This window comes from Lipotes vexillifer, unplaced genomic scaffold (genome assembly GCF_000442215.2).
Source record: "Lipotes vexillifer unplaced genomic scaffold, Lipotes_vexillifer_v1.1 scaffold1106, whole genome shotgun sequence".
Taxonomy (NCBI): Eukaryota; Metazoa; Chordata; class Mammalia; order Artiodactyla; family Lipotidae; genus Lipotes; species Lipotes vexillifer.
Window position 1 is genome coordinate 175,037 of NW_006776601.1, and position 12,122 is coordinate 187,158.

Below are 12,122 nucleotides of genomic sequence, written 5' to 3' on the forward strand. Positions count from 1 at the left end.
CGGCAGGCGGACTCTCAAGCACTGCGCCACCAGGGAAGCCCAACTAATTTAAATTTAAATAGCCACATGTGGCCGGTGGCTGTCATATTGTTTGCACAGTGATAGAATATTTTTTCAATCATTCTCTTGCAAGCAACTTCGATAAACTTGCCCCTTTGTGCAGATTTCATCCCAAGAGCAATCTACTTTGGGTCTACATATCTGTTCCTTACGACTGAATGTTTGAGCACTCCTGGAGGAAATTATGCAGTTGATCAGGCTGGTGACATTACAAATTGGTAGTCTCTAGTTCCACTTAACTTGGCCTCTGAGCTGCTCGCCCTGCTCACCACCCTCTCCCTTCTTCACAGCACTTACTTCAGCAGTACCCTCTGCTACTGCTTTTAGTTTCTCTTTCTCCTATTTTTTTTTAACATTTTTATTGGAGTATAATTGCTTTACAATGATGTGTTAGTTTCTGCTGTATAACAAAGTGAATCAGCTATACATATACATCCATCCCCATATCTCTTCCCTCTTGCGTCTCCCTCCCATCCTCCCTATCCCACCCCTCTAGGTGGTCACAAAGCACAGAGCTGATCTCCCAGTTCTGAGCTGATCTCCCTGTTCTATGCTGATCTCCCTGTGCTATGCGGCTCCTTCCCACTAACTATCTGTTTTACATTTGGTAGTGTATATATGTCCATGCCACTCTCTCACTTTGTCCCGCTTTACCCTTCCCCCTCCCCGTGTCCTCAAGTCCATTCTCTAGTAGGTCTGCGTCTTTATTCCCGTCCTGCCCCTGCGTTCTTCATGACCTTTTTTTTTTTTTGGATTCCATATATATGTGTTAGCATACGGTATTTGTGTTTCTCTTTCTGACTTACTTCACTCTGTATGACAGACTCTAGTCAACTCTCTGAAAGAGTAAGTGGAGATTGCTGCCTCCACCCCCAGCCTCTGTCCCCACCTCTCTGCTGAAACTTCCCTGGCAGATGTTGTCAGTGGCTTCCCCCCACTGCCAAACGCAGAACACTTTTCAGACCTCATCATCTCTGACCACGCTGTTGAACGCCACACTGTTGGCCTTCTCTCCTTCTGAAACTCTATTCTTTCCCAACCTCTGACATCCTGGTCAGTTTTCTCTCATCACTCCTTAAATGGTGACTAGGGTAGGGATGGTTCTCCAGGAGTTTTCATGGATGATTGGTATTTCTGTTAAGATTAGCTTTGCTTTGATCTCATGCTCACCATGGATCCCACTATAGATATAAATATAATGTATATACAATTATGTATATTTATATATTATAGATATATAATGTCTGTATATTTTATAAAATATAGAACTATACTATATGTTATATGAAATATGATCTATTAAAATATATGAAGCATAATATAATGTAAAATGTAAATGTAAAATGTAAAACACATCATTACATGTCAAAAAATTCAGCTCCTGGTAAGTCCAAGTCATCAGATTACACTACCCACTGCTTCCAGTATCCATCTCCTCCTAGGCACCTGACTTCTCCATCACTTCCCTTGCCTAGGCAATTTCAGCCTCTTGCACAGAGTGCCTAGCCTCTCACTTTCTTGTCCTCTTTTCCTCCAGTATCTTGTCGCCCACTCTACCCCATTTCTTCCCTGGACCAGACCCCAGACCCTATTGTTACCACTGCACCCCATAAAAACTCTCAATATCAAACATCTCACCTTGTGACCACCACATCTTTTCATTTCATTCTTTCATCTACCACCACTCCATCAATTCTCCCACCTCACTGGGATATATTATGAATTGCAATATTTCTCACTGTATCTGCAGATACTACCCTAGGCCAAGACTCCATTACCTCTTGATTAGATAGTTGCAAATGCCTCCTAACTGATCTCCCTACTTCCACCCTTGCCCACAAATCTAATTCCTTAAGCCCAATTGATCCTTTAAATTATGTCTCAGATGGCATAACCCTCCTGTTCAAAAGTCTCTGATGACTTCCCACCACTCCGAAAATTATATCCAAATCCTTTCCCATCACGCTGAGAACTATACCCCCAATCCTTCCCATGACCTACAAAGTCTTATGTAATCTGGCCCCTGGTACCTTTCAGACCTCTTCCCTTCACTTACTCTGCTCCAGCCATACTGGCTTCCTTGCCATTCCTCCAAAATGCCAGGCACATTCTATCTCAAGACCTCCCACCTTCACTCTTGTTGCACAGCCAAGAAGGCATTGCAGTCTCTGAAGGGAGTTGCAGTCAAGGACTCGGCCCCGTCACTGGCCAGTCACGCTCTTTCACATATTTACATTTGTAGCCCAGGCACTTTCGTTCCTCAGTTTCTTTATTGGGGCCTTGGGCAGAGGTCTTCTTCAGATGCTTCTGCTCAGGCTGCCTTATGGTAGGAGGGAAGGGGGACCTTGGAGACACTTTCCCCATGGAGACTTACTTTCCCCCAGCTGACTCAGTATTTCCACTCTTAGCCCTTTCCCCTCATCCTTCCCTTCCACCTCTCCCCAGGGTCCATAAAACTGCTGGAGCCTTTTGTCTGGGGCTCCCTCAACAGTGAGAAGAACCCCCATGTCTGTGCTGATCCACCTGATCCTTGACTGGTGTGCTGCACAGAGGGAGAAAGAAATAAAAGTGTGGAAGAACAAGTTAAGAGTCAAGGGGAGTTAGTCTGAGAAGCTCTAGTATTTTCTAGAAGAAGAGAATGCGAGGAATGGTAGAGAAACAATATTTAAAGAGATAAAGATTGTGACTATTCAAAACGGAAAAAGACACAAGTCCTCAGATCAAAAGTGTGTTCTAAGTACTGAGTAAGATAAATGAGAAAAAAATCCACACCTAGGTATGTTGTGGTGAAGCTGATAAACAAAAAGCATAAAATATTTTTTTCAAATTTACAAAGAAGAAGAATTGAATTGAATCTTTTCATTCTTTAAAAAAAGGAAGAAAGAATGCCTATAAAATAATGACAGTTAGAATGAAAGCTCCTTAGCAACCATAAACCAAAGAAGACAATGGGGCAATAACTTCTGAATGAGTAAAACACACACACATACAAATAAAGCAAATTACAGCATTTCAACCCACTGGACTAATACAATTTCAAAAATTATAAAAATGAAAAGAATTTAGAAACATGAGAAAGTGTGTATGAAACAATATTGAATAGAACATATTCGGGGATTTGCCTATATATTGTGGTCACAACTATATATAACTAATTTTACTCTCTTGTCTGTTACACTGTAGTAAGGACCAGAGGAGTGATTTTTATGTATTTTTTTATTTTCTATATTTTTAAAGTTTTTTTTTTGATATAGACCATTTTTAAAGTCTTTATTGAATTTGTAACAATATTGCTTTTGTTTTATGTTTTGGTTCTTTTGGCTGCGAGGCATGTGGGATCTGAGCTCCCCAACCAGGGATCGAACCCACACCCCCTGCATTGGAAGGCAAAGTCCCAACACTGGACCACCAGGGAAGTCCCAGAGGAGTGATTTTTAAGTAGTGGAGGGAGCTGACTACTTTTTAATGGAGACATCTATAGGGAGAATGAATGAAAGAAAGAGTGAAAATGAAACCAAGAATGGGTAAATACTCTTAGAGACTGTTGAAAGAGTTTTCATAATTTTGAGGTCCTGGAACTTGGCCCTATGACTGGTAATGGCTATAAAGGAAGGGCTACAAGTGTTTTTGTTTCTGTAAATCTTAACAGTACCAAGGGGGCCAAAATCCCAAGTTGCATACTCTGGAAATGGTATTAAGATCTCTCACAGAGTAAAAACAAGCCACAGTGTCTCAAACTCTTGCTGCTTCCCAAAGTAGTCTGTTTGCCATTGGAGCCTCTCTGTTCCCTACAAATTTCACTCTTGCTCCCAATCAGCCCTCTACTTATCCTATTCAGTGACCATCTTCCACTAAATTAACTTGTCTGACAGCCCATTCTCTCTGGAACCTACTAAATACTCTACTAAAATGATCCACTACTTCGGAAGTAAGATACTCCCTACTGGGGAGCAAACATCTGTTTCAAAGGCCTCTGAGACAGTACCTTAACATAAAGGGGTGACTCCAATAGGAGAACTACTAGGCTCCATGACAGTTCTTTGGGAATTTGGGAATTACGTCTGAACTATCTATTCACCTCTGTGATTATAGTGACAACTAGCAACAGCAACAGGAAGTGGGAGTCAAAGTAATCATATAAACATAATCCTAATGCAGCCACCCATGTAGGAACCTGCAGAAACCTGGGAGGAAACAGTAGACCTTTACACAAGATACGAAATGAGGGTTTGAGCCAAATTTATGTAAATCTTAAAGTGAATGAAGACCCCCAACTATACTCCTGGTACATTAATTGAACCAGAGGTATTGTTCAAGAGAAATGAAAAGCCTTAGGACCCAGTAAACCCCCAGACAATAAGAGCAACCATAAAAAGTCAAACTAGGAAAAAAACTTCCTCCTGATACGTGAGCTACTGATTTTCCAAACACCACTCTGATTCCAGCTTTAAGTACTACTGGAGGTGCTGGGATAGCAGCCAACAGAGCTGGACAGTTAGAAGTGCCTTTGCAAGTGGCACTTCAACATTCCTTTAGCTTTATGAATACAAAGCACAAATTATAACCTAATTCTGCAAGGCCATGGCTGCCCTCTCGCCCTTTTAGGTTTTAAACTCTCGTCCAATTTTCGCCTCATGGGCCAGGGCAGCAACTACAGTGTCTGATTTCCATGACTAGGGGAGGACACAAAACATATGGAGGGAAAAGGAGACACAGAATTATTTCCCTGTACTGTTTTATCTCTGCTGTCAAATGAATTATTCAGCCCTGCATTTTTGCTGTGGATTATCTAGGTCAATTGCATCTCCTTTCTCCCTTTGGATTCCTGCCTATGGGCAGGTCACTGTTTGCCAGCCCAGCAAGCAGAGATGTGCCCTGAGAAGAAAGATAAAATTCAAATAGATTCTTTTTCATTCTTTAAGAAAGAATGAAATCTGTTTTATTATTTTTAATCGTCTTTTAAGTATTGGCAATGTTATCTTCCAATCAGGTGTCACCATTTTCCTATCCCACTTTAAATTTCTACTGCCAAAAATAGAACTACTATTCTCTCACCACCATAAAGCTTAAATGACTTCCATTTGGGGGAGTTATTTTTAAAGTTTCAATATTGATAACTCTCTTTTTAGAATTTAGGAAGTGTCCAAGCAGTTTCAAATGCAAGGCAAGGGCAAAAGTGACACCTGGACTCAGTTTTGATAAGGTTTCTCAGTTTTATTCTCACTTTCCATGTGCAGAGTCAGAAAGTTTGGGGTGGTGGTGGTGGTGAATGGTATCTCATTCCAGGCTTTTCTGAAAAACTGTTTCCAGGACATTTTTCTTTCTTCTCTCCCAGGTCATAAGAGCTGGGCTGGTCACTGTGTGAGAAGGGCCAGGGCCTGAGCTGTAGGGACAGCTAAGGTGTCAGCTGCTGGGAAGGTGGAGGATGTACCTGGTGGGGAACTTGTGAACTTGGCTAAGGCACAAGCCGCATTATCTATCAAAGTTGTTTGAGTCCCCAAGGGACAAATCCTAGTATTATGGAGAGTTCCCTAGCAAGAGTTAGGAGGAACAGCATAATGTCAAGGTGAAGTGAAGAGAGGCTGAATCTATACCGCTAGGTGTGAATCCAAGCTCTGCCACTTATTAGCAATGTTGTCTTAGGCAAATTACTGAACCTCTCTGGGCTTTAGTTTGCACAGCTGTAAAATGGGGAATCATAACAAGACCTAAAGCAGAGAGTTATGATGACGTTTGAGTTAATATTTATAAAATGCTTAGAACAGTACCTGGCACAAAGTAAGCACTACCTCTCTGTATTTGTCAAATAAATAAAATAAGAAGTGGGATAGGAAGGGGTTCTTGCTGGATACTGTCCTACAAAGCTTTGTTTTATCCCCTTTCTCTCTTGCTCTTGCTCACACATCACTTCTACCTCCCCAAGAGCTAGAGTAACAGGTCATATTGGTGCTGGGAGGTGGAAGCTGCTGTTACGACCTAAGTCAGTAAAGTGATCAGTTAGCCCATCTATAGATCAGGCAACACATCTATAGCACAGACCCAACAAGCTCCAAGGTGCTAAACAGAAAACACATCACAAAAGGCCTGTCCCAGCCAGCATCAATCTGAGGGAGCATCTCTCCCTTGTAGCCTGACTCCTTTTACCCACAGCAGGGACAAGGACAGTGGGCAAGGGCCTGGTGTGTGGCTATCAGAAGGAGGTAAGCTCGTGGCCGGGCCAGTTAGTCAGGGGCAGCCTGTGTGCCGTTGTACCCAAACAGCAGGCTGGGCTCCCCCTCCCTGTCTGCCCCACACCAGGACCGGATGCCTTCCCTCTCGGTGCTAAGGGTGGGGAAAACAAGAAGCAGGAAGGGGATGGGCCAGGAGAAACTAAAGGCACCCAGTCGCAGGATGGGCGGCAGGAACCTCGGCCAACCCCAGTTTACAGAAGAAACTGAAACTCAGAGCAGTAAACAGGGAAGGTCTGAGTTTTGTGAGGCCTGACACTTCTAAAATTTCTTTTGAGGGGGAAGAGCTCTTTCAGAAAAAGAATACAGAACATAAAACAAAATGCCCATGGCTACTACAGTGCCACTCAACATGGGGAGAATGTGATAGAGAGAAAAGTCGAAAAGTCGCAGTGGAAAGAGACAGTGGTCTTAACTTATTGTGGTTAAAATATCTTATTAATGAAAATTTTACTAAGGCTTAAGACACAGGACCACACTGTTAGGGCTCCTCCTGGGGTCTCGGAGGGGCTTGGAAAGAGCTGTGCAAGTGAGGAGCCCTGAAGCTTAGTCCCTTAACTTGATGGTAAATCAGCTGATACAATTAGCTGAGGGTCACTGAAGCAGGTGGTAGCAGAGCTGGGTTTCTTGATCCTCCCAGTAATCAGTGCCAACTATGATCTATGGGCACGGGCTGGTGGGGAGGGCAGTGGATTGGCAGGGAGAGGGAAGGTAGGGAACGAGAAAAACAATGATCGCTAGTGGAAGGAGACTTTTAGAAGCCTGTCAGCCGCTTCCTAAAAGTGTGAGAATGCAGAAGTGGGAACAGAGGAGCAGAAGAGTTAAGCCTCAGGCGTGTCAGAGTAGGGACCCTCCCCCAGCTCCCTGGGCACCGATGGACAGGCCAGTCTACCCTCCTCTGTGCATCCAGGACCACGGGTGTGAGACGACAGAAGGTGTAGGGCTCCATCTCAGGCTGGGCCCGCCATCAGCTGAGATACTTGTTCTCGATTGTGAAACTTCCTTCTTCTCCATGAAAGTCTTTTGCATGTGGTATTGTGAACGCTGAATAGAAAGTGAGTAAAACCCATCAAATCTCAAACCCCAGCTTGTAGGTCAGGTTCATCGGGAGACAGTGGGAGGGTTCTAGGACTTTATAAAGCCCAGAGGGTGCTTACCAGACAGTAGGAGGGTCATCACAACGAGAGTGTTTCTCAGTCCCATGGTGCTAAAGTTAAAAAAGAGAAGATAGAACTTGATTAGAAAATGAAACCAAAAACCAAAATATAACAAGTGGAGTTTGAAATTCACTTAGGCCCATGGGTGTGGCAGGGATCAAACAGTGTGTACACCAAAGCCATTTTCTTTTCCTCCTAACCCCACAGACACGCCCTATTTCCCAGTCCCCCCTCCCCGTGTTAGGTGGACCATGTGACTGGTTTTTGGCCAATGGAATTGTGGGCAGAAGTGACAGGTGTTACTTCCAGATACAGCAGCACTAAAGCCTCTCTCTTGCCTCCTTCCCCTGCCTTCTTGGATGCAGAGGATCCAGAGGAGGAGTCCAAGGGCCTAGAAGATGGCAAAGCCTCACTATGAAAGAAGCTGGTTTGCTGGACAAATTAATAAAACAGCTCTCAACACCCCACAGTGATCTATATTGGACTGTGACATGAGCAAAATATAAAACTTTATTGTGTTAAGCTAATGAAATTTTGGGAGTTGTTTACTGCAGTAGCTAGCATTACTTATCTTGGCCAATAAATGGGTATAGCGCAGCAAATAGAAAGTATTTATATTTAGAAATCAATTTTTCTTTGGCTTCCCTGTGGTTTTCAAACTTTATTGTGCACAAAAATCATCTGGAGGGCATGTCAAAGCAGTTTCCTGGGCCTTGTCCACAGAGATTCTGATTTAGTAGATTGAGTGAAACCCATGACTAACAAACTCACAGGTGATAGCGACGCTGCTGGTCTAAGGACCCCACTTTGAGAACCACAGCATTAGAGTGTTCACTTAATCTATATGATGGAGCCAGGGAAAATGACAGGCATTGCTCTATAAACTCCATCCTCTCTTTTTAACTCTCCTGCCCTCTGTCTTTCTTCATTCACCCACTTACCCCAACTTAGACCAAAAGGGCTGTAGAGTGGCTTACAGGGAAGCACAGAATAGGAAAGATGACCAACATTACAAACAGGGAAAAGCAAACCAAATTCAGGAATATAAAATGGAGCCAAGTACAAGGCAAATGCTTAATGCTTACCATAGAACTCTGCCCACTTTGCGTGGTGTGGGTCACAAGTTTGGCTTGTAGCTTTTTTAACAGCCAAAGAGAAAAGGTAAACCTAATTGGTGAATTAATTTACAGATCTGTCCATAAGATAAAAACAAACCAATGCTCAGGGGAAAGTGTGCAACTCTTCCTGATGCAATAGCAGAAATTTCTTTCTTAGGGGTGATTTGTCTAGAAGCCATCCCTGATGACTTTAGGCTAGGCTACACACCCTTCCTTTCTTTTCCCATAGCACCCAGCACGCAGCTTTGGGCCAAAAGTGTCTGTTTCTTCCCTTCTGGACTATAACCTTTCTTTTTTTTTTTTTTTTTTTTTTTTTTTGGTACACGGGCCTCTCACTGTTGTGGCCTCTCCCGTTGCGGAGCACAGGCTCCGGACGCGCAGGCTCAGCGGCCATGGCGCATGGGCCCAGCCGCTCCGCGGCATGTGGCATCTTCCCGGACCGGGGCACGAACCCGTTTCCCCTGCATTGGCAGGTGGACTCTCAACCACTGCGCCACCAGGGAAGCCCCTAACCTTTCTTTTTTAATTAAAAAAAATTTTAGTAGATCATACCTGCACATGGTACTAAATTTAAAATGTAAAGGTGATAAATAGTGGAAAGCAACTCACTCCCAACCCTGCCCCCTAGCAGTCTGATTTTCCCCCATAGAAATAACTGGAGTGACCACTGATACCTGTTAGCAGTTTCTTGCCTCTACTTGAAGTTATTTTAGGCAAAACGAAATGAAAACTTATACCCATATTTTTTTTCATTTTATTATAAAACACAACTGTTAGCATACTATAATACAGTTTTGCACACTAACCACTCCCCTGGAGATTGTTCTGTATCCGCATGTACTGAGTATCCTCATTCTAACAGTCGCATATTATTCTGGTGTATTCTATTGGATGGCAATAATTTACTTTACCAGCCCCTATCAATAGACATTTAGGTTTTTCCAATCTTCTGCTGCAATGAAAAACCTTGATCATATGCCAAATCACATATGTGAGAGTAAGCTATCTTCCTAGAAGCAGAATGCCTTGACCAAAAGGTCAAAAGGTAATTGCAATTTTAATCTTCACAGATACTGAAAAAATTGTTCTCCCCTAAAATTTTATGTTTATGCTCCCAGCAGCAAAACATGAGTGTGCTTAGTTTCATGTAGCTTTTGCCAACAAAAGCTAATTTGCGATCTTTAGCAATAGGGAAGGTTAAAATGACATCTCACTGTAATTTAAAAAAAATTTTTGTTGTCATGAAATACACATAAAATTTACCATCTTACTCATTTTTTGAGTGTACAGTGGTATTAAACACATTCACATCGTTGTGTAACTATCACCACCACCCATCTCCAGAACTTCTTTCATCCTGCCAAAATTAAAGTCTGTACCCATTAAGCACTAACTTCATACTCTCCCCGACCCCTTCGTCCCTGGCAACCACCATTCAACCTTCTGTCTCCATGAATCTGACTACTCTAGGGACCTCATGTAAGTAGAATCAGACAATATTTGTCTTTTTGTATCTGGCTTATTTCACTTAGCGTAGTATTCAAGGTTCAACCATGTTGTAGCATATGTCAGAATTTCCTTCCTTTTTAAGGCTGAATAATATTCCATTGTATGTATATGCCACATTTTGTTTATCCATTCAACTGTTTATGGACATCTGAGCTGCTTCCTCCTTTTGGCTGTTGTGAATAATGCTGTGATCATGGATGTGCGAATATCTCTTTGAGACCTTGCTTTCATTTCTTTCAGGTATATGCTCGAAAGGGGAATTACTGGATCATATGGTAATTCCATTTTTAATTTTGGGGGGAACTGCCATATTGTTTCTCATAGTGGGTGCACCATTTTACATTCTCATTAACCATGTACAAGAGTTGCAATTCTCCACATCCTTGCCAACACTTGTTATTTTCTGTATTTTTTTCTTTAGTACCCATGCTAATGGGTGTGAGGTGGTTCTCACTGTAATTGTATTTTATTTATTTATTTTCTGTGGTACGCGGGCCTCTCACTGTTGTGGCCTCTCCCGTCGTGGAGCACAGGCTCCGGACGCGCAGGCTCAGCGGCCATGGCTCACGGGCCTAGCCGCTCCGCGGCATGTGGGATCTTCCCGGACCGGGGCACGAATCTGTGTCCCTTGCATTGGCAGGCGGACTCTCAACCACTGCGCCACCAGGGAAGCCCTCTCACTGTAATTTTAAAATGAATTTCTTTTATTCTGAGTATGAGTGTCTTTTCAAATGTTTGAGAGATAATATTTCCTGTTCCATATCTGTACATTTCTTTTTCCTACTATTAACTTGGGTCTTTGGCCTTTTTTCTTATTGATTTCTAGGAGCTCTTTTATATTTAAAAAATTAGTGCTGATTAGTAAACAATTAGAAAATTAGTGCTTTGTGACAGTGAATTGCAAATATATTCAGTTGCTGAAGCACACAGTAGGTGTTCAGTCTATGGACCTCATGCTCTCTCCCAATTGCTCTGCCTTCCTTCCAGTGATTTCAATAGGTTTCAGAACTCAGGCATTATTTGTTGGGCCAGAGCTGACACCACTCAGTGGTAAAGTCTGGAGAAAGAGTTCTCTGTTTTTTTAATTGAAGTATAGTTGATTTACAACACTGTGTTCATTTCTGGTGTACAGCCTAGTGATTCAGTTTTATATACATATATATACTCTTTTTCAGATTATTTTCCATATGGCTTATTACAAAATATTGAATATAGTTCCTTGTGCTATACAGTAGGACCTTGTACATTATTTCATATATAGTAGTTTGTATCTGCTAATCCCAAACTCCTCATTTATCCCTGCCCCCCTTCCTCCTTTGGTAACCATAAGGTTGTTTCCTATGTTTGTGAGTCTGTTTCTGTTTTGTAAATATGTTCATTTATATCATTTCTTTTAGATTCCACATGTAAGTGATATCATATGATATTTGTCTTTTCTCTGTCTGACTTACTTCACTTAGAATGTAATCTCTAGGTCCATCCATGTTGCTGCAAATAGCATTATTTCATTCTTTTTTACGGCTGAGTAATAGTCCATTGTATATATGTACTACATCTTCTTTATCCATTCATTCATCGTCAGTGGACATTTAGGTTGCTTCCATGGCTTGGCTATTGTAAATAGTGCTGCAGTGAACATTGGGGTGCATGTATCTTTTTGAATTAGAGTTTTCTCCTGATATATGCCCAGGAGTGGGATTGCTGGATCATATGGTAATGGGGTTCTCTATTTGATTCCTGTGCATTTCCTCATCCTAAATCACTGCCAGCATCCTATTTATCATAAAATCTGAGGACTAGGAACCCTCTGAGTCTGAAATCCCACCTAGTGTAAAAATCTCCCATTGTTTGCAAACCAAATATCAGTATGCTTGACGTAATCAAAGATATTTTTCCCTGGGTGATGTTTTGAACAGGGACACACAATCAAAATTATAGTTTGTTATAAATTTAACGAATCACCTTTTTTTTTTTTTTTTTTTTTTGCGGTACGCCCGGCCTCTCACTCTTGTGGCCTCTCCCATTGCGGAGCACAGGCTCCGGATGCGCAG

General features: G+C 42.2%; 1 protein-coding gene across 2 annotated transcripts in view; it reads right to left on the minus strand.

Annotated features, from left to right (window-relative positions):
• Positions 1-7,494, minus strand: part of CD86 (CD86 molecule) — a 27,306-nt gene extending 19,812 nt beyond the window's left edge. Inside the window, exon 1 of one of the 2 annotated variants that reach the window (XM_007450495.1) lies at positions 7,445-7,494. In XM_007450495.1, coding sequence (XP_007450557.1) covers positions 7,445-7,490 — 46 coding nt within the window. In that variant the 5' untranslated portion in view covers positions 7,491-7,494. The remainder of the gene's footprint in view (positions 1-7,444) is intronic. The other variant, XM_007450496.1, reaches the window with a different exon arrangement.
• Between the last annotated feature and the right edge of the window lie 4,628 nt (positions 7,495-12,122).